Here is a 24,764-nt window from a genome sequence, read left to right as displayed (position 1 = left end):
CTGGCACTCAACCCCAGGGCTCCCAGGCTCCTCGGGACTGTTTTCTTTGCTCTAGGCTTGCTATTTTATCTCACTGGTTTAATGCTAAGCAGATGCACATCCGTTGCAAAGAGAGAGAGAGGCAAAGACCCACAAAAGGAAAGGTGTCGATGTCCCTCCCCGTTCAGAGCTCATTCAAGGTTGTTTCTTTCTACACGCACACACCCACCCCTTCATTGAGCCCCTGCTGAGTGGAGGGAAGAACCGACTTCCCCCCACTCCAGACCCCAGCACGTGTTCAGGGTCAGGGGCTAGTGTTCTCGTGACAGCCTGGTAAGTCGGGGCCATGGCCTGTATGTTGGTGGGCACAGGTCCTGCCTCACTCCCAGTCTGTGGGGCCCACCTGGTGACACTGGCATCGTGAAGGGTCCGTGGGGCCCACCTGGCATCATGAAGGACTCCAGACAAACTACGGGGGACCAAGGAGACAGCGGGGCACCTAGCTGCTTCTTTGGGCCACCTGCACCTGCTCCCCACATCCTCCTGTCCAGGCCTCCCCACCACTAGCCCAGGCCGGGCCTCACACTGAACCCCACCCGATGTCACCCTTGTCATCTCTCCAACCCTGTCTGCGTCATCGTGTCCTTCCAAGGGGTCCCCAGAAGACAGGGGGACCCCAGTACTTGTCATCCCACGTCCCATCTGGTGGCAACCTTGTTGGCTCCCCTTTCAGAATCCGTCCAGCCTCCAAGCCCCCTCTCTTTGCTGTCCTTAATCCCCTCCTGGCAGCAGGAAAGGCCTTCACAAAAATAAGTAAAACAGGCTGAATCCTCTCCTGCTCTAAACTCTGCTATGGCTCCCCAGTGCCCCCAGGACAAAGCCTGCATTCTGTGTGGTCTCTGAGCGGCCCCTTCCTTCACTCTGGCCGCCTGGGCCTGCAGTGTGGCTAAGGGGGCGGGGTGGGGGGGCACGGTGGGGTCCCAGGGCGCCAGGCTGGGGGCGGGGACCGCGGTGGGGGGCCCAGTGCGCCGGGCTACGGGGGGGGGGGGGGGGGGGGGGGCGCGGCGGCTGCGGGCGGCGGCCGGCAGGGGGCGCGGCGCCGGGAGCCGGGAGGGAGCGCGCGGGGAGCGAGCGCAAGACGCGCGGCGGAGGCAGCGGCGGCGGCGGCGACGCGCGCGCCCAGCCCACCCCCCGCGCCCGCCGCCGCCGCCGCCGCCCGGACAATAAACAGCCGCGCGCGGGGCGATGCCCGAGCCGGTGCCGCCGCCCCCGCGCCGCGCAGCCCCGGCCGCCAGGCCTTAGCCCGCCAGGCCTCCCCCCACCGCTGCCCGGCCCGCCGGCGTCCCCCACCCCGAGCCCCCCGCCCCCGCGCCCGCCCGGCGCCCGCCCCCGCCCAGCATCGCGGACCCACCCGGACCTCGGCGTGGAGATGGAGTGAGTAGGCGCGCTCGGGCCGGGGGTGGAAGGCTCGGGGGCCCGGGGGAGGGGGGCGAGGGAGGGGCGAGGCCTCCCCCCCATCTCCCGTCCCTCCGTGGGGCGCGTCGCGGCCCCCGCGCGGAGAGGAAGGCGGCGGCGAGGGGCTCCCGGGCCTCCCGGGCCTCCCAGCTCTGCCGGAGAAGCACTTGGGCCGCGTCCGCCCTGAGGCCTCCCCCATCCCCGACCCCGGCGGCGGCCCACGGGCTCATGTGGGGACTGGGGCGGCAGCGGCCGGTGGGGGCGCAGCCTGGGGCGCTGGGGAGGGGGAGGCCCGCGTCTCTTCCCGAGCCCCGCCCGCGTCCCCGGGCTAGCCTCGACCCTCGGCCACCTGTGGGCTCCAGAGCGGGAGCCGTGGGGTGATGGACGGACCCCTCCCCATTGCATCGCACTGGCCTTCAGCCTCCCACCGCACCCCCCCCCCCCCCCCCCCCCCGCCTCCAACCTGAGCACTCGCTCCCTGTGCCCTGGACGCACCAGTCCTCCCTCTGTCTGACTGCCCTCCCCAAGGGCCACAGCACTGTCAGGGGCGCCTGGTGGGGCGGGGGTCCAGCCAGCAGATACTGTCCTGACTACCGCGGGAGGGAGGGAGGGAGGGGGCCTCTCTGCAGCCTTCCTGGTCTGGGACGTGTGTGAGCCTGGAGGTCCAGGTGCTTTCCAGCAGGCGAGCTTGGGTCTGATCCCTTCCCAGGGAAGGCGTCCCCAAGATGGGACCCCAAATGGTGTAGCCAAGGAAGAGCCTGGCCAGTTCACCATAGGCTAAAGGTGCAAGCGGGACAGGCAGCCTGGGTCCCCCCTGGGGGGGGGGGGGCAGCCTGGGTCCCCGGGGCGCTGGGCGAGGAACTGCCCACAGCAGCGGAGGGTTCTCGCACAAGGTGCTGGATGAGCGTGCACAGTCGTTTCAGACAGAGTCCCCTCTCTCCTGGCGTCAGGGTAACCCCCAGGCCCCACTCCCACAGGTGGGCACTGAGGTTGTGGGGTGTGCTGACATGGTCGGGAGATGAGAAGTGGTGTCTGGGTCCTGGCAGCCCCCGCACTGTGTGCCAAGGCCAGCAGCTGTCTTGCTTGGGGCTAGGTCCCCCCCCCCCCCACCCTCCGGGCGGAGGCCCGGACAGGGAGGCCCCCCCAGCCCGCCCCCCCCCCCATCGCCCAGCCGCCCCTCCCCCCCATCGCCCAGCCGCCCCTGCCCTTCCCACTGGGTGTGTTTTCTGAGCCGACAACTCTCCTCCAGGGATTCACCCGTGACCTGCCACACCCCCGGCTGGGTGGGGGCCGCTGCAGCCCGCCCTCCCCAGGAAGGGACACCCGATGTCCTCTGCTTTGGAAAACCCAGACAAAGGCCCGGCCTGCTCCCCCACCCGGCCCCCGGGAGCCCAGCCAGGGGCTCAGGGGAGCCAGGGCCCGGATGTGTCTGCCCGCATTAGGTTCCCCGACTTGTTTATCTGCTCTGCTCCCCAGGCCCGAGGGGAGCCTCTGGGCCTCCAGACAGCAGACCCTGAGCAGTGTGGCTGTGGGGAGGGGGCTGCCTCGGGGGATGAGGGGTGAAAACCAAGGAAAAGGCCCGCCCAGGATGGAGGCATGAGCGGATATTCTGGTTGGACCCTGTTTCATTTCCTGCTGTCCCTTTCGTTCCCCGTTCCCCGCTGAGGTGCTACTGAGGCCCAGAGAGGGGCAGCCGCTGCCTCAGAGTCACACAGCAGGAGGAGGGCCCCTGAGTGCTTGCGGCCCTGCCCCAGTGCCTTTGGCCCGTGGATCAGACATGCTGCCTCGGGCCCCACGTTGGGTAGATCGCTGGGTTTTCTGGGGGCAGACGTGGGACCGGCTTGGCGTTCACGGGCCTGAGTGGCCGTGAGAGAAAGCGTCTGTGCCCCCGGCTTGGGTGGCCGGGCGGGTGGGGAGCGGCCCCATCCTGCCCTGTCCTGCTGGAGCGCCCGGCCCTGGTGGCCCAGCTTGAGGTCCCATTCCAGGGGCCCGAGGCAGCTGCCCTTTCCTCCTCCACGGGCTTTGCCATCCGAGTCAGAGAGATGGTCGTGGCTCACGGCGCTGCTGGAGAGGTGAAATATGAATTGAAGGATTTATCACAATTTTGTTAATTTAAGGATTAAATTAAAGGTTAAGTTAGTTTGTGTCAATTTAACGACTTAAGGGTTTAACCAAAATCCTTGAGTAACTACCTCCAGGGAGGCCGGGAGCAGGATGGGGGCCCCGCTGACGGGTGGGGCACAGGAGGAGCGAGGGAGCTGGGTGGGATACCTGTCCTTGGGGGGGGGGGGGGCGCTGGCCGCGTGGCCCCTGGCCCAGGGCACCCGGCTATGCAGCTCTGAGCAGCCTAAGTCCGGTGAAAGGGCTCAGACGGGGCCGCAGCAGATTCCTTCCCCGGCCTCAGGCTCGGGCCTTTTTCCCAGGAGAAGGTCTCAACCGGGTGCAAAATGGGTCCTTAACGCCTCTCTCACACTTGCTAATCTCCCCATTTAACGAGAGCGGAACCAGTGAAAAGGCAGCAGCGTCTAGTGATAAGTGAACGTAATCACCGGCTTTTATTCTCGTCGTATCTATTTTTTAGTGTTTTTACTCTGATGTTTGCGTGAGCGGTGTCTGGTTTTCGGTCTTGGCCACGGGGTGACATTTCCTTCTGAAAGCAGGGGGTTCCTTGAAACAGTGAGTGTCCCCTTGAAGGGACAGAGTGTCCCCTTGAAGGGACGGTACCAGCGGTGGTGGCAGGAACTTGGGAAGGCGGGTAACGTTTAGTAAGTCCTTGCTGTGCACGGGGCTTTTTGTCCGTGTGAATGTGCTGGATGCTCACGAAGCCCTGCAAGGTGGGGAAACTGAGGCTCAGAGAGGTGACCTGATATATCTGAGGCCACATCGCCGGGATTTGCTCCTGGGTCCGTTCAGCTGCCAGGGTTGGGGGTGGTGGTGGTGGGGTCTTTGTACCTTCCTGTGTCCCATGGACTGGGGGGGGGGGGGGGGCTAGGTATCCTGACATTAGCTTCTCACCCCTGCGTCCAGGACCACCTGCCCTGTGCCTCCCCGCCCCCTCCCAGGAGGGGTGTGGCTAGAGGCGGGGGGGGGGGGCGATGCTATAAGTATTTCTGGGGGGAGTTCTGCCTCAGGTGCTGAGGTCCATCTTCAAGGGTCTCAGATTTTCATGCTGGGAAGTGGGTTGACGTTCTTTAAAAAAATCATGCCCCCTTTTTCCAAGTCTGGGAACCCGTTTCTCTCCATCCACCTATGATCTGTTCATTTAGGTAACACTCCCTGCCCACCCGCGGAGCCTTGTGTAGGGATAGGGCCCCGCTCCATCCCATCACGGACCTTCTCTAGGAGAGAGATTTAGAGGTGTACCTAGGTGGGCGGAGGGCGTGCCTGCTGGGGGGCTGGCCTGTGCAAAGGCCCGGAGGTGGGAAAAGAAAGCCTCAGCAGAAAGCAGTGCTGTTTGCTTTGTGCTCTCGGGGCTAGGTCCTGCCAGGCTTGGGGCACCCAGCAGGGGAGCCACGGGCAGCCACGGACCAACGGTGTTCAAGCAGGAGAGGAGTGAGGTTTTGACCTAGGCATAGAAAGAGGATCTGGAAGCTGAGGACCAGGTCAGGGCTCAGTGTGGACAGTCACCGTGGCGGGGGGGGGGGGGGGGGAAGGCGGGACCCCGTGACTGGGTGCCAGAGACCTGACTTCAGACCCCTGGATGGGCAGGGCGGGCGCCTTGGCCACACTGCACAGGGTCTCCATGTGGCGCCGATGGCTGAGGGCGGGTTTCGGTGTCTATGGTGTGTGGAGTTGGCCTGGGGGTCTGTCTTGTTTTCAAACAACTTTTTTACACTTATTTATTTATTTTGAGAGAGAGAGAGCGCGCGCGTGCGCACAAGCAGGGGAGGGGCAGAGAGAAGGAGAGACAGAATCCCAAGCAGGCTCCGCACTGTCAGCACAAGCCCGACGCGGGGCTCGTCCTGCAAACCATGAGATCGTGACCTGAGCCGAGATCAAGAGTCGGGGGCGCTTAACCGACTGAGCCGCCCAGGCGCCCCTGGGGCGTCTGTCTGCTCTCAAGGGTGTAAAGCAGGAATTCAGGGACCTCCTGAGCCTATCACTGGGACAGTCCGGATCAGGCTGGGAATTTGGAGGGGAGCCCAGCCCAGGCCGAGTGGGAAAGACAGGTGAGAATCAGAGTAGGGGGAGTCACTGCAAGGACAAAAGGGTGGGGGCGGGCTCGGGCCGGGCCTGGGAGCCCAGCCCGGTGAGCAGACCCGTGGGTGTTGGGGGCAGCAGTGTTGGGCTCTGAAGGCCAAGTGACGGGCAGGGTCCCTTCTGGTAACTTCTGTCACGGTGAGAAGGCGCTGCCGGTCGGTTTGTAGTCAGACGCTCCTGACCCCGAGAGTCCCGGGCAGGGCCCGCGGGATCCGCCGCCGCCCATGGGGCGGGTGGGGCCCTGGCACCAGCCCAGCTGTTTCCACTCCACACGTGTGTGTTTTCTACCGGCTTCCTTGAGATGCAACCCACACACCACAGAATCCACCTGTCAGGAGGATACAATTCAGTGGTTTTCAGTATGTCCACGTAGTTGTTCGATCACCACCTCTTTCTAGTTCCAGAACATTCCATCAGCCCAAAAGCAACCCCATCCCCATCCTCAGTCACGCCCCAGCCCCCAGCCCCGACGAGCCCCCTTCCTGTCCCCAGATGAGCCCGTTCTGGACGTTTCACACACGCGGACTCACACCCCGCGTGGCCTCTCGTGTCGGGTTCCCTCCCTGAGCGTCGTGTGTCTGGGGTCCGTCCGCGGGGCGGCGGGGGTGGGCGCCTCGCTCCTGCTCGCGGCCGAGGGACCTTCCTGAGTGTGGTGGACGTGTTCTATCTGTTTATCCATCAATGGACACTGGGTTGTTTTTTAAATTTATTTTATTTTTGGGGGCGCCTGGGTGGCGCAGTCGGTTGAGCGTCCGACTTCAGCTCAGGTCACGATCTCGCGGTCCGTGAGTTCGAGCCCCGCGTCGGGCTCTGGGCTGATGGCTCGGAGCCTGGAGCCTGCTTCCGATTCTGTGTCTCCCTCTCTCTCTGCCCCTCCCCCGTTCATGCTCTGTCTCTCTCTGTCCCCAAAATAAATAAACGTTGAAAAAAAAAATTTTTTTTAATTTATTTTATTTTTTATTAAAATTTTTTTTCATGTTTGTTTATTATTTTTGAGAGAGAGAAAGAGACAGAGCGCGAGCCGTGGAGGGGCAGAGAGGGAGACACTGAGCTGTCCGCACAGAGCCTGACGCGGGGCTCGAACCCACAAACCGTGAGATCATGACCTGAGCGGAAGTTGGATGCTCAACCAACTGAGCCCCCCGGGCGCCCGACACTAGGTTGTCTTACGCATTAATTTGTATAGTGACTTCTGAGGTGGTTGGGTGGCCTTGGGCCTATTACTTGTGCTCTGTTGGAGGCGGGGAGCCTGTTTTAGATAAATGTCTGATGTGACACTGAGTTTCTTCCAAGAGAGATGGTCACAGGACAGTGGTCCTCAGGGTGGTGGGAATGTGACAGGGGAGGGGCCGTTGGGTGGGGGCCACCTCTGAAAAGGTAAAGACTCTAACTGATTCGCTGCCCCGGTGAACGTTCATTGAACCCTGCTGTTCACTGGGGGCTGGGGACATGGTATGGACAGAAAGAGACCCTGTCCTTGTGGGGAAATAAACAAATGATGAGGGTGCTGCTTGGTGGCGAGCTGGTGAGGAGTTGGGGGTACGGGGGAGGCCTACGTGAGGAGGTGACGTTGAGGGAGCCAGTGAGTCCTGGGAGAGAGCTCGGCAGATAGAGGACACGGCCAGTGCAAAGGTCCTGAAGTGGGAGCACGCCTGGAATGTTTGGGGGTTGTGGCCGGATCTGAGGGAGGGGTGGGGAGGGACCAGAGCTCTTTGGGGCTGGTCTCTGCCTCTGGATTGAGGCCCAGCTTGCCCTAAGCTGGAGAAGGCCTCTGGGTGCCATTCATGCCCCACTGCCCTTCCCCCGTGGGGGCCCAGGGCAGGGTCCACCCCCCTCCCCTACCCCCAGGTTAATAGGCAACAACTGTGCCTCTGGATCCGTGGCCTGCTCTGATCCCAGTTGCCACTGTGGGGGTGATGCCTCTCTGCCTTGAGCTTTCCAGAAAACCTGGCCATGCCTCACGGGCTGTTCACCTCACCAAAGACTGTAGTTGTCCCCTGTGCCGACGGTCTCAGAGGAAGAGAATTCCTTCCTGATGAAGGGACAAGATCAGGAAGGCTTCCTGGAAGAGGCAGCTGCATGTGCTCTGAGCTTGGAGCAAGGAAAGGGGGAGGCAGGGAGCTGGTGAAGGGTGGGGGCTTGAACACCAGCTGAGAGGCCGAGCCTTGTGACCAGGCTGTGCAGAGCCTCACAGGGAGGAAGGTTCTGGGGGCTGGAGGGGAATAAAGGCCCCGCAAGGGAGCTGGGAACCAGCAGTGAGGTTAGGGCTCCCCCCATTCCAGCCACCCCAGTGGGGGGACGGGCCACAGGGCTCCCTTCCTTAGCCCCTTCCTCAGCCAGACTCTGCTCTCCTTCCCTGCACCCGTGGCCACGGCCACGACCACGGCGGTTTCCTTTTAGTTAGCACAGCAATGTTGCCGGTGTTGGGCTCCGTGCCTGCCTGGGCCAGGACCCCTCATTCCACTGGAGCTGCCTGGCATGGGCCTGGAAGGACCGGTGTGTGACCCCCCCGCCCCGCCTCAGACCCAGCTCATCCTGCCCGCTGGGTGACCTCGGGCAGGTTGCGTAACCTCTCTGGTGCCTTTAAAATATAAACACCTCCCAAAGCCGAGGCCTCTGCAGGGCCCGGCTCGTTTGGGTTTGGGCCTCATTAGCTCATCTCCTGAAGCCGGGATTATCTCATTCGCTCTCAGCCCACACCCTCTCGAGTCCTGAGCCGCCCACATCGGGGCTCGAGCCCAGAACTTGCACTGTAAAAATAATCAGGCGAGGACAGGAGTCTGCCTGTGCTGAGGGTGGGCCTCCAGGAGGAGGGTCTGTCCCTCCACCAGCAGCTGCTGTGGCCCATTGCCCAGCAGAGCCAGTGGAGGCCCAGAGACGGGAGTGACCAGCCCTGGGCCACACGGCCGGCGGGGACAGCTCTCACCTGTCCAAACCCGACCGTGTGTTTTGGCCAAAGCTCGACTCTCTGCCCAGCATCTCCTGACGTCTGGCCTCTGTGTCCCTCGCTGGGTCCTGAGGAGCGTCCCTGCCGTCCCATTGTCCCCCCCCACCCCACCCCCACCTGTGCGGCCTGGCCAGGCCTCAGGGAGGCCCTGTGCTCGGGGAGCACTCAGGAGCCCGCCTGTCTGGATCGAGCGTCAGTTGGCCCACTGAGGAAACAGGCCGAATCACTCCACCTGCCTCTCAGCGTCGTCAGGAGGGTGCTTCCCAAATGCCCTGTACATGCTCACCGGCTCCCGAGCCTCAGTTTCCCATCCTGGGAAATGGGGCTGAGCCCTGCGGGGGGAAGATGGGGAGCGCTGGGGCCGGTGTCCCTATGTCGTGGCCGTTTGATTAGGATTCTGCCGTCAGACTTTGTCCTTCGGATTGTGATGCGTTGTCTGGCTTACCTCGGTCTCCCTGGCTCCAGGGGCAGGTCCAGAGCCTTCGGGGTACAATCCCCTTCCCTGGGCTGCGGCCCCTGACACCAGAAGGGGGGCACCCCCAGCAGCGGGGCAGGGCGGACCCCTTACCTCCCCGCATCGCACCCTCCCCGGCGGCCCCTGAGGCCCAGGGCGGGAAACCCCTTAGCCCCCCAGGCCCGGCTTGGGGGAGGGAGAGGCTCCGCGCCGGCCCAGCCCCCGCGCCGCGTGCCGGCCTCCGCGTTGCCATGGGGACGGTGCGGTTGCCAGGGCGACCGCCTCCCGCGGGCCCCCACGGGGGGGGGGGGGGGGGCGGCGGCTTTGGCGCCCTGAGGCGTGGGGAGGGGCGCCGAGGGGGGCACGCAAGGCTGCGCCCTCTAGGCTGCGACAGGGACGACAGGGACGTTGAAGGGAGGGATGGATATTGTCTCCCCGGGGCCTGTGTGCCTCTCCACAGGGGGCCCGCCTGACCTTCCCCTGACCTGGTTCAGCCGGCAGGGACATGCCGCCCAGCGAGGACACTGCCTGCCTTGTTGTCTCCAGCCTGGCAGGCTGGCCGCAGAGCGCCCCCGTGTCCCTGTGGCCGGCCTGAATGGCCGCCTGCCTGCTGGGGTGCGGACCCAGCATGAGGCCGCTGCTGCCTCCGCCCTGCCCTGCGGGGCCCTGTGCGCGCTGGGGTCTCGGTGGCTGTACGCCCCTCCCCCAGCTCCACCGTCTTCCTGGGTCCCTGGAGGCCGCGTGGCAGCTGGGAAAGGGTAGGCCTGTGGGGTGGCCCGGAGCTCTGTGCTTCCCGGCTGTGCGACTGTGGACAAGCGACTTGCCCTCTCTGGGCTTCACTTGCCTGCGGTGGGAGGCGTGCACCAGGCGGAGCGAACGGCAGGCAGGGCCGGGAGGGTCTGGGGGCACGGAGGGCGCAGGGTGAGGGCGGAGAGGTGGAGGGGGCTGGGCTACACTGGACGTCCTGCGCGGGGTGATGGGGCCAGGGACGTACAAGGGCAGGAGGATCAGTGGTTCTGGTTTTTGTTCTGCCTCCGTTGTGCGGGTGGAGAGGGCAGCTTCACGGGGCGGGCAGGTGACAGGCTGGGGTCGAGGCCGGAGAAGGGAAATGCGAGCTTTGCGAGAAGTGGAGGGCGGGCCTCCGTGGGGCACACAGAGCAGCGTGGCAGACCCAGAAACGTAGCTGATCAGGCCCTTCAGGGAGGGCCTCCAAGCCAGGTTGCTGGATCGAGCCTTTCCTGAACTTCACCCAGCTGAACCCAGCCTCCCTGAGGAAGGAGAGGGGGAAGCCACAGAGGGTGCGGCTGGCGTCGTCGGGTCCCTGGGAGGCACAAAGGGGCCAGGTGCCACCCACCAGGAAGGGAAGCGCTGGGTGGGGTCACCTGGCCGGGACGTGAGAACCAGATGACTTCACGGGTCTCAGCAAGGCCAGGAACCCGAGCCTGAGCGGGGGGTGTGGTGGGGCACTGCAGTTCAGGATGGATCTGCCCGGGAGCAGCCGCCTGGGTGTGGGTGGAGCCTCGGTCCCAGGGGCGGACCTCACCCAGCACACCGTGTGACTGTGCCTCTGTCTCCTTTCCGAATGGCAGCGGGCGGGGCGGGGGGCACCCAACAGCAGCTCGGGCATCTGTACCCACTGTTTGTGCAGATGGGGAGCCAAGGCCCAGAGGGGTTGGAGGGTCTGTGGAGGGTCTCTGGAGGCCCCGGGGTGGCTCCTGGCCCACGGCTGAGGGCTGGTCGGGGCGAAAGCAGACCTGGAGGACGGTCTGTGACTTCGTCACTGTGCAGATGAGGGTCTTGTAAGAGGGTCCGGGTCCCACTGCCCAGAACCCCCCCGTGCCCACCGGCCCTGCCCCCATGAGACTGGTGAGGCCAGAGAGGCCCTGGGATCGCTGGGGATTTGGGCAGAGAACCAGGAGGCGGGGGGTCCACGCTGGAGCTCAAGACCCTGCCTCCTCTCCCTGCCTTGCCTTGTCACAGAGGCCCTGGAGGCCAGACTTTATCCTCAGGCCCATCACGGGCGACAGCTCAGATGCAGACATTTCACTGAGCACCTGCTGTGTGCAACTGCTGAGCACCTACTATGTGCAGCCATTTCACTGAGCACCTACTGTGTGCAGGCATCTTACTGAGCACCTACTGTATACAACTACTGAGACCCTATTATGTGCAGACGTTTCACTGAGCACCTACTGTGTGCAGTTTCCAGGGGCCCTGCGAGAGGCCATAGAAAGGAGAGGCCAGGTTCTGCTGTTTCCCACCACGTGTGGAGGGTTTGGGGGAGCAGTGGGGAGGGAAGGGCAAGAACCAGGCCCCCATCTAGTCCTAGGCCTCTTGCCTCCCCCCACGGAAGCAGGAAGCCTGTCCCTTCAGCTGCACCTGGCCACACGGACGTTTATCCAGAGTCCGCTACGTGCCAGTTCTGGGTGGCTTCCCGAAAACATCCCGTGGATGAGAAAGGGTGTCTGGGGCTGAAATCCAGGTTTGCTGCTTCTTGGCCTCTGTTCCCCAGGGGGCTGAGAGCCATTTCTGAGCACTGGGGCTCCCGGGAGACTCCAGGGGAACCCCCAGGATAGCAAGTCCAAGGGTTGGGAGGGGGGCCGTGGGGTCCTTCACCCTCCGTGTGTCCCTCCCGGGGCTGTTTGACAGGTGCTTGCTGGGTAGGAGGGCGAGGGGAGGGCTGTCCTGACCAGTCTCCCGAGTCTGGGCGAGGGGCTGCACGCCTTTTCCTGCACATCCTTCACGACCCAGCTCCTCCCCAAACCCTTCCCCAGTCTCTAGGCAGAGCCCCGCCCTCCTGTCCCTGGGCCCTGCTCTGAGGGGGGCAGGGAAGGGTCCCATGAAGCTGGAAGGCACAGGGCTGGGTGCTGACCAGATCTGTTGAAAGCAGGCTGGGGTGGGCCCCACCTTGACCTTGTGCGTTCTCTTCCCCCAGGGTCCTGGCGGCAGAAACCACATCCCAGCAGGAGCGGCTCCAGGCCATTGCAGTGAGTCCCCTGCCCCTCAGACGGTGTGGATGGGGGTCGGGGTCTCCACACCCAGCCCGGGGCCCTTGGGACTCAGAACCAGGGCGTCCCACGGGAACCCTGAGTGCCTCCCCGCAAAATGGACATGAAGGGATCCCCTCAGTTCTCAGAACGTGGACTCCTAGTGGAGCCTTCTACTGGAGATGGGGGGACAGGTGGGGGGGGTCAGGCTGGGGGCTCAGACTGGGGGGGTCAGGTTGGGGGGGTCAGACCGGGGCATAGGCTGGGGAGGACAGGCAGGGATCCAATCGGCCAAGTAGGTGCCATTCACAGTAAAGCAGGATCTGTGTGGGCAAAGCGTCCAGTGGGTTTGGTGGGGTCTGTGTGGCCCCCCCTAGTCCTGACCCGTCGTGTGCATCCCCGTCAGGAGAAGCGGAGGTGGCAGGCGGAGATGGAGAGCAAGCGTCGGCAGCTGGAGGACGACCGTCGGCAGCTACAGCACCTGAAGGTCCTGAGCGGGCGGCCCGGCCAGGGACCTGGGCCTCGTCTGGGGGGAGGCAGAGCCTCTGGGACCTGGGACCCCTCGGCTGGTGGGGGGGCAGGGCCTCAGGACCTGGGCCTCGGCTGGTGGGGGGGGGGGCAGGGCCCCAGGATCCGGGCCTCGGCTGGTTGGGGGGCGGGGGGCCGGGCCCAAGGACCTGGGCCTTGCCCCTGACAGGGGCTGGGGGAGTGAGAAGGCAGAGCTGACCGGACCCTGACTCTGACCCGGGTCCCTATCAACCCCAGTCCAAGGCGTTGCGGGAGCGCTGGCTGCTGGGGGAGACGTCCTCAGCATCACAGGGGGACGAGGACATGCGGAGACAGATGCGGGAGGACGAGCAGAGGGCGCAGCTGCTGGAGGGGTCCATCTCCAGGTGGGTGGGGTGCGGTCCAGGAGCAGCTTTGATGGATGGCGTGCGGGCCTCTGAGCTGGGCCTGAGGGGGCGGGGGGCTGCCTGGCGCGACCCCCTGCTCCTTCCAGCGCCTGGCGGTGCAGGTGTGTGAGGGTGACCGTCGGGGCGGATCCTGGAGGATGGGAGTTGCCCACAGCGGCCTCCCTGGGGGTTTCCTGGCGCCAGCCCCGCCGGTGAGCCTTCCCTGGCTTGGTGCTGGTGCTGGCCACAGACGCCCAGGCAGCTGGGCCCGCAGGAAGCCTGGGGAAGGGGGGGGGGCGGGCCCAGGGAAAGTGACCCCCCCCCGTCGCCCCCCCCCCCCCCCCCCCCCCCCCCGTCCCCTCTCTCCCGCCCCGGGCCGGGACAAAAGGCCTGGGGTTTCCGGGCAGGCAGAGGCTCAGCTCCAGGGCGGCAGGGTCACGGTGGAGGGAAGTGACGGCCAAAATTCCAAGCATCCACTTGGCCAGAGAAGGTCCAAGAGGCGTGGGGCCTGCCCGGGCCCCACAGCTCGGCCCGCCCACCACGAAGACCTGGGATCCTGTCCTGCCGTCCAAGCCTATTCCCCGGGGCCGGAGCAGGGGGCTCGAATGGAGGCGGGACTCAGGCGGGACAGGACTGCCGGGCAGAGGGCAGAAACTTGCTGGGGATTGTTGGCCACTGGGGGCTGGACGAGGTGGGCTTCTACATCCCACCCTGCTGGGTGCAGCCCTGGGCGGGGCGGGGCACACGGGCCAGTTCAGGAGACTTCACGGGGGAGGGGGCCTCGCTTGAGCCCTGCCGTGTGTCCCGCACGAGTCAAGTGCTTTGGGGGCCCTTGGCTTTCTTCTCCCTCCTCAGGTGGCTCTGCCTGGACGCCTCCCTCAGGAAGCTCTCCAGGCTGACCCTAACTGTGGCCAGCCTGTCCACCTAGGGCTAGGCTCACTTCATCAGGGGCCACGGCCCCAAGCCCCGGCCGGCGCTGTTTTGTTCTCACGGGGCCGTGTGCTCGTTACTTTGCAGTATTTGGAAGGTGATGTGGGTTTTCCAGTTCCCCCAGAGAGAGAAAGCTTCCTGTAAACATAAATGCGTGTGAACGGAAAACAGGAGACTTGGTTACAAACCAACAGACAAGTACCCGGAGGCAGTGAAGGTGCCAGGGACGGGCCAGCCCGGCCCGGCTGCCCGCCTCGGTTTCCCCGGTTGCAAGAGGGGAGGATGCAAATGGCTCCCAGCGGGTGGGGGGCATCGGTCAGGGAGCCCACGGTGGCGCTGGCGCTCACCGCCCCCCCCCCCCCGCCCTCCCCAGGCTCCAGAAGGAGATTGAGGTGCTGGAGAACGCGGGCCCGCTCACCACCGCTGCTGGAGAGGGCGCCGCAGCCCCGAGCCCGGCCAAGGACGAGAAGACGGAGGTGGCGCTCGATTCTCGGCAGGTGAGGAGGTGATGCTGTGCCTGGGGCGCCCACCAGGGCCAGCCCCAGGGCGAGACGCCGCCCCTTCTCAGACTTCAGAGCCACTTCCCGCTGTGTGCCTCTGTTTCCCCCACCCCCCCTTAAGCGCCCCCACGTGCTGGGGTGTCAGGAGGGACCACAGGCACTTTGCACGAGACCTGGCGCGTGGGCAGCTCTCGACGAAACCCCCACTTGTCACCCCTGCTTTTACTGAGTCTGCCACCGCCGTCGCCTGTCCGTGGGCCCATTCCGGTGGGAACAGCGCCCCCCTCGGGTGGAAGAGAAGCTCCGGGACCCGGACAGGTTGAGGCCACACTGCTAGGAGGTGGTCTTTACCGGACTTGGCCATGTTTCTGGGGTCTGACGAAACCAGACCCTGGAGCTCTGGACCCAGAGCCCATGGACGCCGTGTGTTAGCACAGATTCAAGATCTCCCAGGCACCTTTGCTGCTGTAGATTCAGGAGCCCTGGGACACGTGTTCCGCCCTCCCTCGTGTCCTAGCTGTGACGGCACCTTGCCTTGGGGCAGGGGCCCTGGGGGCGTCTTGAAGGCCGGCATCCCTGCCGTGTGTCCAGGCCCTTCTCCACATGCTCCTCTGTCAGCTGTCCCCTGCTCTCACTGCTTTCCGGGGCCTGGCTTGGGGCAGACCAGGGGGATGTGGCCTGGGGCCTGGCCTCGCCGAATCACGCCAGGAGAGCGGGGGGAGGGTGGTCAGGCCGCGATGGATCAGCCCAGGGTCCTGCGGAGTCCCTGAGGAGGCATTTGATGCCTGGGAGCTCTAGACAGACTTCCTGGAGGAGGTGGGTTTTGAAATGGAACGGGAGTTCTTTGGGCTTGGGCTTGAGACGAGAGGGACCTTGCACCGAGGTTGACTGTGTATAGACCTTGTCGTCGTGATGCCCGCGTCCTGAAGGAGACCGAGACACTGGTTGGGTACGTGACACGGTACCTCGAGGGACAGTGACATGATGTGGTCGGGGTGCAGAGTGGGAAACCAGCCAGGCAGAAATCTAGAGTGCAGGGACGTCACATACAAAGGCCCTGGGACAGGAATGTGTTCAAGGAACAGGGAGGCTGGCCAGACATGGGGGGTGGGGGAGGAGAGGCCTGCGGGCAGGGAATCTGTGGACCCGGGACCCTGGGGGTCATCGAGAAGGGTTTCGTCTTCGTTTGGAGAGCAACAGAGAGCCACCGGTGGCGTCTGAGCAGGGCGGGACATTATCTGGCTGTCACAGGCTAGGGCAGGGGTGGGGGGGGTCCCTTCCGGAGGAGACCGCACCTGTGATGGGGTCACCAGCTGTGAAGCCGAGCCCTCTGCGGGGTCCCCCCCCCCCCCACTGCTCCCAGCGGGAAGGCGCGCCCCAGCCCTGACCTCTGTTCCTTCTTTCTTGCAGGCCCCGGTGGGCACGCCCAAAGGTAGGCTCTGGGGAGGGGCGGGGGCCGAGCGCCCTCTGGTGGCTGGAGGCGGGTGGTGGGCTTGGGGAGGGTGCCTGGAAAGGGACGGCTGGTGGCCGGCGTTGCCGACGGAGGCCAGTCATCGTCGCTTCTGTGGAGCCCCGCCTCTGGCCACGTCCACTTGCTCCTGTGCCGGCGGGCGGGCGGGCCTCGGTTTTCACGCCTATACAATGGGATCTGTGGGGGCAAGAAATCAGCGTCTCAGCAGGTCCGGGGACGGGGCGCTGTTTTAAAGGACAAGGTTCCCCGCCCACAGGTGAGAGTCTGCCATTCAGGAAACAAAGACAAAAAGCCAAAAGCTTGAGATGTGGGATCCATCTTACTCCTTTCCTCAAAAAGGATCACAGATCAATAACACACATTTGCCAATATTTCACAAATATGTATGGTGCTTAAACGTAGATTTAGTTGCAAATATGATTGTTAAATATAATGAAGTATTAACCATATTAAAACTATTTAATATAAATTATATTTTTAAAGCACATATTGAACTAGTATCCGCATGTGGGAGCGTGGAAGGAGGGCCACCAGCCGGGACTGGGGGTGGTGGCCAGTGTCTTCGGCCTGATTTGTTGCATGTTAATTATTCAGGGCAGTGTCTTACTGTGAAATTAAAAATGAATAAGTAAAAAAAAAAATCCACCCAGGGCTCTCAGGGATTTTGTGAAAATCATCCGAGCTGAGAGATGGAAGCAGACTGGGGCTGGTGTGTGTTTAGGGGGTTCTGGACGTGCACACGTGTGGAGGGGAGTGTCTGGGTGTGTGGGCAGTGTCTACATGTCTGGGGGTTATCTGGCTGCCTGGGTGGGGTGCCCTGGCGTCTGGGGGTGTCCAGGGGATGTCTGGGGGTGTCCAGGTATGTCTGGGTATCTGGGGGGGTGGCCGAGTGTCTGGGGGCATCTGCAGGGGGTTGTCTGGGGGGTGTCTGGGTGTCTGAGGGTATGTGAGCATGTGGGGAGGTGTCGAGACAGCTGGAGGTGTCTGGGTGTATCTGGAGGGGTGTCCGGGGGTCTGTGCGACCGTCCCTCCTCTGACCCCCATCTCTGTCTCTACCCTTCCTTCACTCCCTGAACAGAGAAAGGAGTCTCCAACACGCCTGTGAGGACGGTCGAAGGCTCCACCATGATGAAAGCAGGTGGGTCGGCCCCCTGCCTCGCCCCCTGCACCCAGCTGTGTCCCTGGGCTGAGCGCCGGCCCCAGGGGGGCCTGGAGAGGCAGGGGCCGGGGCAGACGCAGACGCGCCCTCAGCAGGAGCTGTGGTTATGGGGGTGGCAGCCGGACCGAGGCCCAGCCCTGAGCCTGGGGTGGGGCCCGGCCGCCCCCCTGCTTTGGCGCCCTGGTCACGCGCTGGCCCAGCTTCCCTGAGAAGGTGGGGCCCCTCGCATGGCCGCTCTCTAACCCAGTGCTCCCCACGGCGTCCTCCCTAACCTTGCTGCCCCCTCCCTGCCTGTGGGGCGGCGCACAGGCCCCCCCCCCCCCCCCCCGCCGCACACGCCCGCACGTGCTCACTGCAGAGCCTCCCTCCTCTGCTGTCCTCAGGCTGCCTCAGGATAGGGAGCGAGCGCACCGTTCCTGGAGGTGACCAAGCTGGGACTCAGGCATTTCTGCGCCTCTGGGAAGCCGAGAGAGACAGGGTTAGCGCTAAGCATCACACAGAGTTGGGGTTCAGGTTCTCGCTCTGCCACAAGGTGACTCCCCGTCTCCGCCTGTTGGGGCAGCGGGATTACACTGACTGCAGGCCCAGGGTCAGGGACCCAACCCGGGAGCAGTGACGGGTGGTCACAGCTGGCAAAGCCTTATTGCTGCTGCTGGTATTGGGGTGAGTTGTGGATGCAGGAAACCACAGAGGGAGGTAAAGACCATATTGGGGGCAGGGTGGCCAGGACACCTTGGACGGTGACAGGGGAGGCCCGGGGTCTCGTGCAGGGTCAGGCAGTTTTGCCCCAGGAGGCAGGGGACAGAGGGTAGCATTTGCCAGGGAGGAGGTGTCTTCAGGACCTCTGTGCCAGTCAGACCAGCTCCACCCTGTCCCTTAACCAATGACCTTGTGTAGTGCACAACCCACGCAACTGTGTGTCTGGAGATGAGGGTGTTAGGTGGTGCAGGGGTGTGGATTAAATGGCATTCGTTCAGTCATTTGGCAAGTGCTTATTGAGCACCTGCTGTATGCAAGGTGTGAGGGGCACAACCCGGGGCGGGGGATGGGGCTGACATTCTGATAAGGGCAATGTCTCTGCAGTTAACTTATGGAGAAAATAAGGCAGCGGGTGGAGCTGGAGGGGGCACATTTAATCAGAGGTCTCAGAGGAGGCCAAACTTAATAGGTGACTTTTGAGCAAGGACCCAAAAGAAGTGAAGGAGCAAGGCACAGGGAGATAGGTGTTTCAGGTGGAGGTCACAGCACATGCAAAGGCCCGGGGGCTGGATTTGTACCTGCCTTGGGGAAGGAGTAACCAGGAGGCCTGAGTTGATTGGAGCAGAATGAGCTGGGGGGAGAGAGGAAGGAGGTGAGCGCAGGCCAAGTCATGCTGGATCCCGTGGGTGTGGGAGGACTCAGGCCTTAACCCTGGGACAGCACAGGGGAGCCCTGGAGGGCTGTGGGGGGAGAAGGGACCTGTACCACCCAGTGCCCACTGGCGCCCTCTGGTGGCAGTGGGGAGAACAGACCGTGGGCGGCGCCTGGAGGCCAATGAGAGGGCAGGAGAGGCCTTCAGTGGGTCCCAGAGCGGTGGGGGGAGATGGGGAGCTGACCTGGTCAGGGGACATGGAGGGGTTGAGATGTGGGTTGAGATTCCAGCTGTTCCCAGGGCAGCACCCACTAGATTTGCAAATGGACAGATGTGGGGGGTGAGAGAGGCGGAGGAGGAGGGAATTGCCCTGATCCGGGTAGGGAGACCCAGGAGGGGCGGCTTATGGGGGCAGATTGGAGGGAGTCTTGGACATGGTGGTTTGGGGGCTCCTCGGGGACCCTGAGGGGAAGGTGGGATACTGGGATTCAGGGCAAGGTCCTGGGGGCCATAGTCCGCACCCGGGGGTCTCTGCTAGGACCCAGGCTCCCCACGTGGTCTTCGTGGTGGTGATTTCTGTCCAGTGGGGGCGGGATTTTGGCTGTTGAATTACGGCTCTAACGGGTAATGATGCTCATTTATTTCAAGAGGGAATTTTCCATTCTTCATAGGGAAAGAGCTGACGATCAGTTTGATAGTTGACTGACGCACAGACATGCTGACCACCGAGGCGGGGGTGGGGGGTCCAGGACGGGGCGGAGATCCAGCTGGGAACGCAGGCCTGCCAACCCAGGTTCAGATCTTGGCTGTGACCATGGTCAAGGCATGGCCTCCCGCTGGCTCTGAGGAAGCAGAAGCAGTGTAAGGCTTTCCACGTGGGGTGGGATGCGAGTTTGGGCTTCGAATGCCGAGCAGAGGACCTCAGGCTGGCGCCCGTGTGGTGCTGGGAAGCTGTGGGCAGACGAGGAGCTGGGGGGCGCTGCGTGGAGGGCGTCCCCACTGCTTGGCTCTGCGCTGCCGGCTCCCCTCCCTGGCTTGGCTGCAGCCGGCGGGGGGCACGTGGGCAGGTGGCCTTGGGTAACCCGTGCCTCCCGTGCCAGCCATGTACTCGGTCGAGATCACGGTGGAGAAGGACAAGGTGACGGGGGAGACCCGGGTGCTGTCCAGCACCACCTTGCTCCCTCGGGAGCCGCTCCCTCAGGGCATCAAGGTGTACGAAGACGAGACCAAAGGTATGCGGCCCCCGTCCCCCACCCCAGGCCCCCACCCCACCCCCTTCCCGCAGCCCACCTGAGTTGACGTGGGTGCTGCTCGGGGAACGGTCTCACCCCCCACAGCCCACTGTTGACTTAGAGGCCGTTCAGTACTGGGCCTGCAGCCCTGTCTTTGTTCACTCCGGGAACCTGACCCGAAGCTTGGCTGAGGGCTGGGTCCTAGGCTGGGCTCTGGGAATCGAATCACAGAGGGACGCGGCTCTGTCCTAGCAGAGCCCCTCGGCCCGTGGGCGCAGCCCTTCAGTCTGGAGCTCATGAATAAATTTAGATGATTATTGTTGAGATAAAGATGACAAGACCCCCAGAGGTGTGGCGTCTAGCGGGGGCGGGGAGGGGCCGGGGGAGGCTCCTCAGAGGAAGTGAGCAGGGCCTCACTGGACGCCCAGCAGGTGCACAAGGAAACAGTGTGCCTCACGGAGGCCACAGCATGTGCAAAGGCCCTGTGGCGGGATGGAATTTGCTGAGCTGGAGGAACTGAAAGGAGCCTGTGGGGCTGGTGCAGAGTGGAGGGAGGCGTCAAGTGAAGCCTTGGCGGGAGGGGCGAGCAGGGGCCAAGGTGCCAAGATCTGGTTTGGTTTGGGGAGTTCCCTCTGGCGGCCGGGAGGGAAACAGGGTGTGAGAGACTCTGGCAGGAAGCCTGATGAGCAGCAGCCTTGGTCAAAAGCCCCAACACGCCTGTCTGTCTCTCCTTGTCTCTCTCTCTGTAAGTCATAAGCCATAAAATTCACTTTTTGTTTTTAGGTAAAAAAAAACCCCACTTTCTTTATTAAAATGTTTATGTTTCAGAGAGAGAGAGCGCACACGTGCGCACACGCATGAGCGGGGCGGGGGTGGGGGGGCAGAGAGAGAGACACAGAATCCAAAGCAGGCTCCAGGCACAGAGCCCGACGCGGGGCTCGAACTCACAAACTGTGAGATCATGACTTGAGCTGAGGTTGGCGCTCAACTGACTGAGCCGGCCAGGCGGCCCAAGAAAAAACTTTCTTTTAAACTGTGTTATCCGTCCGTGTTTAGACAGCAATTTCATAAATATTTTGGCATTTAAACTTTTGCTCATGTTTGGCATGGCCTGTGGGATAGTATATAATTAACCCCAGGGAGGGGAAATTTCGGGCAGTATTTACTACAATGGTAGGAAAAAGGAGACGGATCACTTCAGTAAACAAAGTACGCTTTGAGAAGACATTAAAAAGTTGTATTCAAAATTAAGGCAAACCGTTTGCTTTCCTCGTGCAGTGGAGTTCATGGAGCTGGCCGCCTGGGTCGGGGATAAAATTATACCGCCCGGCCCAGAGTCTGTCAGTAAGTCCACAGTGGGGTCTGTGCCCAGACGTGGCGTATGGAGTGGAAGGGTCCAGGACACCCACCCAATTCAGCGCATGGTTCAGTGGGTTTTGGTTCGTGCGCCATGTCATGTGCTCTAATTCCGGAACATTTTCGTTCTCCAAAGCAGAAGCCCCATCACCCCCCATGCCCACCGTGGCATCCACGTAACCCCCTTCCTGTCTGTGGATGAGCCTGTTCTGGACACTTCGCACACGTGGAATCACACAAGTGGAATCACACACAAGTGGCCGTTTGTGTCTGGTTCCCTCCCCGAGCGCCGTGTGTTCAGGGTCCGTCCGCGTTCGTATTTTATGGGCTGAGTAATATTCCATTGTCTGGAAGGACCACATTTTGTTTATCCAGTCATCATTGATGGCTGTCTGGGATGTTTCCTTCTTTTGGGTTTTAGAACGCTATACAAGTTTTTGTAGGGGCACATGTTTTCATTTCTCTTGGGTGATACCAAGGCATGGAATTTCTGGGTCACATGGGGACTCTGTGTTTTACCTTTGGAGGAACTGCTGGGTGTTTTCTTTTCTTTATGTTTATTTATTTTTGAGGGAGAGAGAGAGAGAGAGAGAGACAGAGCATGAGCCAGGGAGGGGCAGAGAGAGAGAGAGGGAGGCACAGAATCCGAAGCAGGCTCCAGGCTCTGAGCCATCAGCACAGAGCCTGATGCGGGGCTCAAACCCACGAACCGCGAGATCATGACCCGAGTTGAAGTCAGACGCTCAACCGGAAGAGCCCCCAGGCACCCCATCTCCCCCTCCCACTAGCCATGCACAAGGGTCCCCAGCTCCCCACGTCTTCGGCCACACTTGTTATTGTCCCTCTTCAAGTTACTATCATTATTTCTGGAGCCATCGTGTCGGTGGTGAGATGATGTCTCGCTGTGTTGATTCCCAGAGCCTCATGATCTTAGAGGCTGTTCGGTCTCTGTGGCTGTGAAAGGGGCCCACTCCGCAACCCAGCTCTGTCGTGGTTTGGAACGTAGACCTGGGTGGGCAGAGTCCCCGTTCCAGCCCTCCCCAGCTGTGTGGCCCTGGGCACGTCCCAGCTGCCTTGTCTCCTGGACAAGAGTGACCTCGCAGGGCTGAGGGCAGAGGCAGTGCCTGATGCCTGGGCTCCCAGAAGGTCCTCCCTGAGCACAGCCTGGCCCAGCCTGGGGGACTCTGGACCCGCCAGACTGGACTCTGGTTGCTTAGCAATGGGAAGGTGATCCATTTCCATGGCGGCCAAGGGCTCGGATTCCTGTCTCGGGGGCAGTGGCCAGTGGGAAATACTCAGCTGGATCCCGTGCAACCAGGGCACGCCCCACCCTCCGGGCCTCCAGCCCAGAGTCGCTGCAAGGCCTTGAGGTGTGGACACCCATCCCCTGCATTTGGAAACCGAAAGTAGAAAGCGCTTTCCTTCTGGCCAGAAACCGGGAACTGGAGCCCTGACCCTCGACCCCAGAGGAGGCAAGTCCCTAGGGTGTGTCCCCCCCCCCCCCCCCCCCACACACACACACTGACGAAGGGCAGCTGTGTTTCCAGGAGTCTGCTGGGCTGGCGCCATGGTGTGGCGGGACCCCTCCCTGCCCTCGGGGACTGCTCCCTGACCTTGGGGACTCCAGCCCAGATCAGAGACACCAGTGTGGAGCTGCGGAGATCTGGAGAACGCCTTTGCACGCATGTGTCTTCCCTTCAGACATGGGGGGGGGGGGGGGGGCGGGTACACATGAGGCTGGGGGTATCTAGAGGGGCCAGTCTTCTTCCTCAGCGAGCGACGGAGTCCAGGGTGGTCAGGAGAGGGAGTGACCAGACTAAACTTTAACTCAGGGTCAACCACAGGGACCCAAGGAAGGAAGTCACGGTCCCCGAAACTCCTCATGGGAGGGAAACACACTTAGACCAGGAGTGTGACCACTTAGACCGGTCGGGTCCAGCCCTGGCCGGCTGTGTGACCAAGGGCTGGCCACGTCCATGGTCTGAAGCGGGACCCAGTCGCCGGGCAACACTGCAGCAAGCAGACAGAGGCCCCGTCCGCTGGATTCCAGTCTTTCCTGGTCTCCAACAGGTGCTTCTGTGCCTGTACATTTTCGTCTGTGCGCCAGTTTGGGGGGGCACGGACGCCCACAGGGAGCTTTCGATGCCCGTTGTTTTTAAATGCGTGGTTCGGTTTCGCATTCCTTTTTACCCTGGGGGGCGGCCCACAGCCCTGCCAGGCCTCCCCTCCTCCCAGAGAGAGCCAGCTTACTCTCCGTCTGTCTGTCTGTCTCTCCCACCCCTGCCAGTGGTCCACGCTGTGGACGGCACCGCGGAGAACGGGATCCACCCGCTGAGCTCCTCCGAGGTAGACGAGCTCATCCACAAGGCCGACGAGGTCACGCTGAGCGAGGCGGGGTCCGCGGCGGGGGCGGCGGAGGCCCGGGGGGCGCCCAAGGAGGCGGCGCAGAGCACCCCGTCCAGGCGGGAGATCACCGGCGTGCAGGCCCAGCCGGGAGAGGCCACGTCGGGCCCGCCGGGCATCCAGCCCGGCCAGGAGCCCCCGGTCACCATGATCTTCATGGGCTACCAGAACGTGGAGGACGAGGCCGAGAGCCAGAAGGTGCTGGGGCTGCAGGGCACCATCACGGCCGAGCTGGTGGTCATCGAGGACGCCGCGGAGCTCAAGGAGCCCGCCCCGCCTAACGGCAGCGCGGCCGAGCCCCCCGCGGCTGCCGCCTCCCGGGAGGAGAATCAGGTGGGGCCCGAGGCCCCCGCCAGCGACCCCCAGGACCTGGACACGAAGAAGCAGCGTTGTAAATGCTGCTCTATCATGTGAGCCCCCCGGCCCCCGCCCCCGCCCCGCCCTCCACCCACAGTCACCCACCGCCCGGCCCGGCGCCTGCCCGCCCTCCACCCACAGTCACGGGCCCCGGACACGCGGCTGTCACATGGTCCCGCCGAGGGTTCTTTAAATGGAAAGAGAGGGACGGGGGTCCCCCACCCCATCGCCACCCCCGACGCCACTGAGCCGTGCACCTGCGCCTGGTAGGAGAGCGACACGGACGGACCCACGTTTCCCGACGCGAAGGGCACCCTCTTCCCCCCCCCCCCCCCCCCCCCCCCACGACACGGCCGGGGTTTCGGTGCAGCCGCGGCCGGCGGCCAGCCGCCCTCTGGGCCTCCTGCCTGTGCCTTCCTGCCGCCTCCAATGAGGTCCCCGAGGGGACGTCCTGCCGGGTTAGGGCTCCTGGGGGCCCGCTCTGTCCCCGCTTAGCCCCTGGAAATGGGGTTTCCCGGCCGAAGCTGTGGCGTCCGTACCCAGGCCATTGGGGTGAGGCCATGCTTCTTTGGGGAGTCTGGGTCGGAGGTCAGGTTCAGGGTCCTGGAAAGAAGCCAGGCCCCGCTCTCTGGATACCCCCAGCCTGGTGTGCCCCTCCCCCCAGGCTCTCTCTCGGGTGGCCGGGGGTGAGGGGGGCGGCCTGCTGGAGCCTGGGAAGGGAGAGCCCCAGGGACACGCCCCCGTGGGGGATGGGTCCAGGACCCCTGCGCTGTCCCCCTGTCACGGGGCCCAGGGCCACGCGAGCCGCTTCTTGTCCTGAGCTCCCACTCCCACTGGGCCCTTCTTCCTCCTGGTGCTAATTTGGGGACCCTGGGGGGCTGCCCGGGACCTGCTTGGACCAGGGTGCTGGGCCCCTCCAACCATACCCCAGAGATCAGGCCACTGCCACTCCAGAGGGCTTGGCACATTTCCGGCAGTGGTGGGAGCACGCAGCCTGGGGCGGGGCGGGGGGGGGGGGGGGGGAGGGCTTCCTCCGCAGGAGACCCCCATCTGCCGCCCCGCCCGATGCGAGCCTGTCCCCTTCCCGCCG

At 63.5% G+C, this 24,764-nt stretch overlaps 1 protein-coding gene and 1 long non-coding RNA gene across 5 annotated transcripts; one reads left to right on the top strand and one right to left on the bottom strand.

Moving 5' to 3' along the window:
• The first annotated feature begins 1,047 nt into the window (after positions 1-1,047).
• On the top strand, positions 1,048-24,683 carry PALM (paralemmin). 4 transcript variants are annotated; one of them, XM_027049461.2, is made up of 10 exons: positions 1,048-1,413; positions 11,971-12,022; positions 12,429-12,509; positions 12,788-12,915; positions 14,219-14,342; positions 15,756-15,777; positions 16,300-16,362; positions 16,895-16,954; positions 19,427-19,558; positions 23,202-24,683. In XM_027049461.2, exons 1-10 carry the CDS (start codon positions 1,409-1,411, stop codon positions 23,729-23,731), a joined length of 1,197 nt encoding a protein of 398 aa, XP_026905262.1. In that variant the 5' UTR covers positions 1,048-1,408; the 3' UTR covers positions 23,732-24,683. The 4 variants fall into 4 exon arrangements, with proteins under 4 accessions (XP_026905262.1, XP_026905263.1, XP_026905264.1 ...); XM_027049462.2 differs by lacking the exon at positions 16,300-16,362; XM_027049463.2 differs by lacking the exon at positions 19,427-19,558.
• LOC128314981 (uncharacterized) lies at positions 5,291-9,266 on the bottom strand. The gene is made up of 2 exons (XR_008297383.1): positions 9,027-9,266; positions 5,291-5,962 (listed from the first exon to the last, which is right to left on the bottom strand). It is a non-coding gene; the product is annotated as an uncharacterized LOC128314981 (long non-coding RNA).
• Positions 24,684-24,764: the final 81 nt, after the last annotated feature.

Source organism: Acinonyx jubatus, chromosome A2 (assembly GCF_027475565.1).
Source record: "Acinonyx jubatus isolate Ajub_Pintada_27869175 chromosome A2, VMU_Ajub_asm_v1.0, whole genome shotgun sequence".
Classification (NCBI taxonomy): domain Eukaryota; kingdom Metazoa; phylum Chordata; class Mammalia; order Carnivora; family Felidae; genus Acinonyx; species Acinonyx jubatus.
The sequence above is the reverse complement of the archived record's forward strand: the minus strand, read 5'-3'. Positions and strand labels throughout refer to the sequence as shown.